The sequence below is a fragment of the Tupaia chinensis genome, unplaced genomic scaffold (genome assembly GCF_000334495.1).
Source record: "Tupaia chinensis unplaced genomic scaffold, TupChi_1.0 Scaffold139457_1, whole genome shotgun sequence".
Lineage (NCBI taxonomy): Eukaryota > Metazoa > Chordata > Mammalia > Scandentia > Tupaiidae > Tupaia > Tupaia belangeri.
In genome coordinates this window covers 1,523,205-1,530,491 of record NW_006199342.1, presented here as the reverse complement: position 1 = coordinate 1,530,491, position 7,287 = coordinate 1,523,205, and the positions used below count along the sequence as shown (strand labels likewise).

At 34.5% G+C, this 7,287-nt stretch overlaps 1 protein-coding gene across 3 annotated transcripts in view; it reads right to left on the bottom strand.

Moving 5' to 3' along the window:
• Window positions 1-7,287, bottom strand: part of UTRN (utrophin) — a 645,934-nt gene that overhangs the window by 179,174 nt on the left and 459,473 nt on the right. For 2 of the 3 annotated variants that reach the window (XM_006161922.3, XM_006161923.3), the window contains exon 1: window positions 1,277-1,435. In XM_006161922.3, coding sequence (XP_006161984.1) covers window positions 1,277-1,390 — 114 coding nt within the window. In that variant the 5' untranslated portion in view covers window positions 1,391-1,435. Of the gene's footprint in view, window positions 1-1,276; window positions 1,436-2,581; window positions 2,739-7,287 lie in introns of those variants that run through there. The other variant, XM_006161924.3, reaches the window with a different exon arrangement.

Here is a 7,287-nt window from a genome sequence, read left to right as displayed (position 1 = left end):
AAGGTCTCTTCCCCCAAGAGAACAGCCCTGTTTACTATTCCCTTACTTCAAGTCTGTTTAAAAAAAAAAAAAACTCACTCCATTTATGGCACTTTCCTGACCTTCTCCCTAGAAAATGGCACCTTGTGTTAAAGACACTGTTCTATCATAGTCTCTTTTCAAGTAGAAAGATAAAAGACACCAAATAAAAATTTTAAAACAAATGTTCAAAATAAAATAAATGTCAAGATTTTATAATTTTCTAATAAAGCACATTATTACATAGATGACATCAATTAGAAGATGTATGTGTTAGTGTTTGTCATTTTTTAAATGGAAATAGAATTTTAAGGTCACAATAAAACGTACAAACTAAGAATGAGGGGGCTAGCAGGTGGCATGGTGGTTAAGGCGCTGAACTCCCACATAGCTGACTACAGTTTCAGCTCTGGACTTAATGGTTTGTATTCTTATTCCTCCCTCAACACACACCTCAACCACATTTAAAATAATAATAATAATAAATAAAATAATTCTTAAAAAGTTTAGAATGAGAACTTGCATTGCATGGGAAGAGTAAAAAATAAAATAAAACAACATGGTACGTAATATATGAGAAGATAGGTATAAAGGAGTACTTAATTAATGGAAAGTGCACAAGGCTGAAAACAAGGCAATGACCTGAATATTAATGTTTCAGTTGGTAATATTTTTTATTATATCTGTTTACTAATCAAAAGAAAAGTGCAAATCTGCATAGAGACAGAAACTTAAACAGGATAAAAATGTAATTTGAAAGAAGGTTTAAGTTCAGAACATATATAACATATAAAACGATCATAAATACTATAGACTTCATTTGCTTTATGACTTAAACCTGCTCTAGTTTTTTACTACCACATGTTCCATTTTTTCACTTTAATATCAATAAGATATTTCATAACTCTTGATGGGTATGATTTCTGAATTTAAGATTAAGCTGATGTATAGCTTTAAGATTTTCTTACTGTAATGTGTTGAAATTCTAAAACACATTTGAAATTAAATAAATCTCATAATAAGCTAAAAAGGAATATTATGCTTTAGATACTTGTGATGTTTGAATAACGTATTAAACATTAAGATACAACTTAATTGACACAAATGGTTACACTGTGTGAAGTTAAATAAAATGCCTAAATACTGACAATTAAAAGTGGGACAGTAGTGGTGGGGGGGTCGGGGGCCTGTGATAATTGGTTCAACTTCAACATTTATCCGGAATTTTACTTTAAGTAACCATAGGTGGCCAACTTACTTTACAATGGTCATACTGGAGCTGTAAGGCTGGAACGTCTCCCCCAATAGGCATTTGTTTTTTAAGCTCTTCATCTTTCATATTCAGCCATTTGATCAGTTCTTCTAAAGACATCAGCAACCTGTTCCACTTCTCAGCACTGGCCTCCAAGTGGGCCCTGTTGAGAGAGAACACTGAGCACATTAGAAGTTTGAATAGAATTTACAAAATTATATACTTTCCTTTAGCCAAATCACCTTGTACAGCCAGCAAATGTCCAGGTATAATTTTCTAATAAAGCACATTATTACATAGATGACATCAATTAGAAGATGTATGTGTTAGTGTTTGTCATTTTTTAAATGGAAATAGAATTTTAAGGTCACAATAAAACGTACAAACTAAGAATGAGGGGGCTAGCAGGTGGCATGGTGGTTAAGGCGCTGAACTCCCACATAGCTGACTACAGTTTCAGCTCTGGACTTAATGGTTTGTATTCTTATTCCTCCCTCAACACACACCTCAACCACATTTAAAATAATAATAATAATAAATAAAATAATTCTTAAAAAGTTTAGAATGAGAACTTGCATTGCATGGGAAGAGTAAAAAATAAAATAAAACAACATGGTACGTAATATATGAGAAGATAGGTATAAAGGAGTACTTAATTAATGGAAAGTGCACAAGGCTGAAAACAAGGCAATGACCTGAATATTAATGTTTCAGTTGGTAATATTTTTTATTATATCTGTTTACTAATCAAAAGAAAAGTGCAAATCTGCATAGAGACAGAAACTTAAACAGGATAAAAATGTAATTTGAAAGAAGGTTTAAGTTCAGAACATATATAACATATAAAACGATCATAAATACTATAGACTTCATTTGCTTTATGACTTAAACCTGCTCTAGTTTTTTACTACCACATGTTCCATTTTTTCACTTTAATATCAATAAGATATTTCATAACTCTTGATGGGTATGATTTCTGAATTTAAGATTAAGCTGATGTATAGCTTTAAGATTTTCTTACTGTAATGTGTTGAAATTCTAAAACACATTTGAAATTAAATAAATCTCATAATAAGCTAAAAAGGAATATTATGCTTTAGATACTTGTGATGTTTGAATAACGTATTAAACATTAAGATACAACTTAATTGACACAAATGGTTACACTGTGTGAAGTTAAATAAAATGCCTAAATACTGACAATTAAAAGTGGGACAGTAGTGGTGGGGGGGTCGGGGGCCTGTGATAATTGGTTCAACTTCAACATTTATCCGGAATTTTACTTTAAGTAACCATAGGTGGCCAACTTACTTTACAATGGTCATACTGGAGCTGTAAGGCTGGAACGTCTCCCCCAATAGGCATTTGTTTTTTAAGCTCTTCATCTTTCATATTCAGCCATTTGATCAGTTCTTCTAAAGACATCAGCAACCTGTTCCACTTCTCAGCACTGGCCTCCAAGTGGGCCCTGTTGAGAGAGAACACTGAGCACATTAGAAGTTTGAATAGAATTTACAAAATTATATACTTTCCTTTAGCCAAATCACCTTGTACAGCCAGCAAATGTCCACGTCCAAAATACTTTAAAAAAAAAAAAAAAAAAAAATTCCTGAAGAGAGAGCTATTTTAAAATAAGTTATCATATTTACATTGTATATTGGTAGTATCTACCAATACTTAAATCCAACACCACACGACAAAGGCATAAATATGAGACTTCCAAGAAGAATATATTCATAATATCAAGAATAATTATAAAACAAGCTTTGGTAGTTTATGAATAATATATATGATCATCCAAAGATTTTTTGCTCATTTCATCTATAAACATAGAGAGAGTGGAGGGAGAAGAGGGAGAAATTATTTGCATATAAAATGTTCACATGTGGTTACCACTTGAGAACACAGTAAACATTTAATTTTTATATATGTTTGTATCACTTACATATTTACAACAGGATCATATTTTTCCTTTCAAAAAAAAAGACTAGTTTTTTAGGAAAAAAGCACTGATGTATTAATTTCTCTTGTGATCAGAAAAATTATTGAAAGCAGAACATTACTGACACTTCAAAAAGCTGGAAACAATAAGGCATCACTTGGACAGGATGCAATTTGGCTTAAGGCAGTCTCATTCGCAAATGACCATTGCGAATAGAGAACAGCTGGACAAAAATCATTGATTGCAATACCTTATATTCTGATTTAAAGATGAGGTCTTTATTTCAAATAATTACCTCTGGTTTTAGCCCAAAGATGCACCTTCAGATTCTTAAATTATGAAGTTTATAATCAGGGATCATGTTTAGGAAATACATTTGAATTTACAATATAACTAAGATTTTTAGTAAGAACAGAGGCCTTGAGAATGAAGTGTAAACCTAAGCACAGTTCTCCTCTTATCCAGACTCAAGTCCACAGGCTGGATATGAACACAGATCAGTCAGAAACAACTCCAGAGACTGCAAGAATCGGTTTTACTCAATCTGGTATTACCCCAGTGGACAGACCATGAACGTGGACTCATGTGCTAACCTGGTGAAAGGAATGACCTTCACTGTCCAGGACCTATCAGGTTTAGAAGACCACAGCTGACAGCGATAGACATGAGCCTTGTTACACTTATAAGGGAAAAAGATGACTTACTTGGACAACCCAAGGTATAAGAAAACTTTGCTGGCCATGCTTCATATCTTCTCATACAGTAATTCTCATCTTGGCACCAGTGTTAAGACCAAGACCTCTATAAGTCTCCTTTACTGAATGACCCAGAACTAAACTAGGAGGCACAGCCACTCCTCTCTTTAACACATCTTAGCAACTTCTTTTCTGGACCTCTGATCTACTTGAGCCTCTGTTTCAATGCTAATAGCTCTGCGATGGTTAATTCAAATTACTCCCACACTGATCACACTGGGTGTGGTATTCCCTACCAGCAATAGATAGTGAACAATATTAGTAGTCTTTTAAAAAAGTTGATAAAGCTTTCAGAAGAGCAACTATGAATCTCTAATCGCCAGTTCAATGCTAATTCATAGAACAGTAACCATGGTCTATCAACCAATATGTATTGGTTGGAGAAAAAAATAAAAATAATTTCTATATACAGAAAAAGAAGTTAAAGTATTTTATAATTCTCTGAAATTTGTATGAATAAAAAAATGTATTTTCTTTCTTGCAGTTATCATTTCTATTGACTCCACAGATGCTGTGATTGACCTTTACAAAATTGTGTTTTAAGAAGGTCCCAATTCTGTTTGAGCTTCAGCTTTTCTGTGTTCATATTGATTGATCTTGGGGAAAATACATTATTACCTTTTGTGATATATGATAATTTCACTTGTCATAGAGAAGAACTAAATAATGTCAGTATTATTAACTAGAAACTCTATCTGCAAGTATAAAACAGTTTCAATAAACACCATTGACTAAACTGCTGCCATTTCTTTCTGATATTTTTTCATTGGAAAGAGAGCTAGAAATCAGTTTCTCAGTCAACCAAGAAGAGCTTGAGTATTTCCATGTGCAAACTCATTTATGCATGTATCTTGACCTCTTATTTCAGATGACTTGATCTTACATCTTCAATGCGTGTGGATTAACTCTTTGATCAGTAATGAACTCACACATTACAATCCTTTGAAATCCAGTTGCACATGCTTACTATATTGAAAAACACACAAATATCTTTTCTAATGCAATTAACTCTTTTGGCTGCACAGAAAAAGTGAAATTTTTCATTGAAACTTGTGGCATTCAGAATCTAAAGGACTGTCTATAAAGAGGAAGGCAATACTTTTTTAAAGAGATGCTGTATTGGTCTTTAAAATAAAATTTAAAAAGTGCGTGTGCTTCTCTACATTTTTGTTATTCCAAGTAATAAGCAAGCTGATCTGGCAGAATCCTTGCCTGGCAAATCTGTTCTGGTTATTTTCCAATAGATTATAACTATGTGTTTAGTGGATTACTACCATATGGCCATATAAATGCATGCTTCTGTAGTAGCCGTCAGTGCTTTACTTTCATTTTAATTCTTTCATCTCAAAAGATGAAAGCTTTTTCTTGGACAGTGGGTTGAATGCTTTGTACAAAGAAATTTTAATTTGTGTTTGGCTTAGTTGTACTTTCTTAATTTTACTGTAAACATTTTAAAACTCAATTTCCCCAAGATTATATGTAGATAACCAATCATCAATCAAATTTTCAAACTCTTCGCTTAAAATATTTCCTTATCTAACACATACTTGTGGGCACTCACATTTGTAGTTAATTGACTTATCCTAACTTTTTAACTGCTTCTGTTCATTTTTTTTTTTTTTTTGGGAGAGATTTTCACTGTAGGGCGCGTGCGCTCGCCAGACAGACAGAGAGAGACATAGAGACAGAAAGCGAGAAATCATCCCCCAGGGGGGATGGTCACGCCGCAATCCCTTCTCCTCCATTCTCCTCTCGGGATCCTGGGCACGCAGGCACACGTGCCCGGCGTGAGTTTTAAGCCACCGGGTCCGGGACACGAACTGCAGTCGACTACGTGGGAGTCCAGCGGCATAGCCATTACGCTAACTGCTGGTTCCCTGCTTCTGTTCATTCTTTGGACACTTGATAGGTACAAAGCAATAGATAACTTTCATTGACCATACTGTAAAAGCAGGAATGATATCTACTATAGAACATGTGTTATACATGATTTCTACTATAGAATATGTGTTATACAAGTTATCTTTTTAGACTGAATCATTTTTTACAGCTCTCTAAACATATGACCAGAGATTCTTTAAAAAAATGCAAAAATAAGTTACAAAATAAAGATCTGGGCTGGTACTGAAGCCTAATAGTCAGATTACAGATGGCCAACCTGAGTCTGAATCCTGGCTCAGGTGGCAAGCTGAACACACGTGGATGTGTGACCAAAATCCTGACAAGATGAAGAAAAGGAAGAGGAGAGATTGCAGCATTGCAATGCTGCATCAGACTGGGGTGGAGGGGGGGAGGGTGCTTTCTCCCTGTCTCTGTCTCTCTCTTGCAAGAGCACACAGACTCTGCATATTAAAATAACAAGAGAAAGTAAAGACCATAAAGAACATCATGATTTAAATATAGTAGAAAAGGAGCAAAGAAAGTATGAACTAATATCTGTTATAAGTCAAGGGACACTAACTTTCAAAGAAACTATATCTTCAAACAAATCATTATTCCTACTCCCAATGTACAGATAAAAAAGTCTAAATGGATAAGAGAGAGTACTATTAAAATACAGGTTTTCATTTATGCATATAAGCAAACACTTATGGAGCTCCCATTCTGATATCAGGCACTACACTGTTTCAGTAATAGAAAATCATGTTGTCAAAAATTTTAGGGTCAAGTGAGGAGAAAGATAAGTAAACCAAATATACTTCAAACAAGAAACCTGGCAATTCTCTATGAGGGAACTACTTTAAGCAGCTAAGAAACTTGCTCAGGATGAATGTGCAATTCAATCCAAAGTTCCAGCTCTTTTTATTGTATTGCCTTTATCATGGACAGCTAGATATGGATCCGGAGAGTGGCACAGCAGTAACACAACTGGACTACATGGGAAGGTCCTTGGGTCCCATCTCAGAACCTCCCTATGGACACTGGGCATGGGAGGATGTGTCAAGATGCAGGATGGCTGAGCCTGGGGGTGGATCACAGTGTGAGGGCTCTGCTGACAGTGTTGACAGTGTCTCCACCCCCCCCTCTATAAAGAAGTAAATAAATAAAAACTTCTAAAAAATAGGGTAAAATCTGTCCAGATACATTTGTAAAAGAATAAACACCATTTTCAAAGTAGGTCTACCAAAGAATATAAGACCCAAGTTAAGATGGGTACAAAGATAACCTATCCTCTATTGTACAAGGGCTACACAGAATTAAATTCCCAATTTGGCATTCTGACTACAAATCTGATGCCTTTTGGTTTACGGCAAAACCTACAAATCACAAGTTGGGTTATAATAAAAGAAAATATTTTAATTAGTGCAAAAATAACAGGC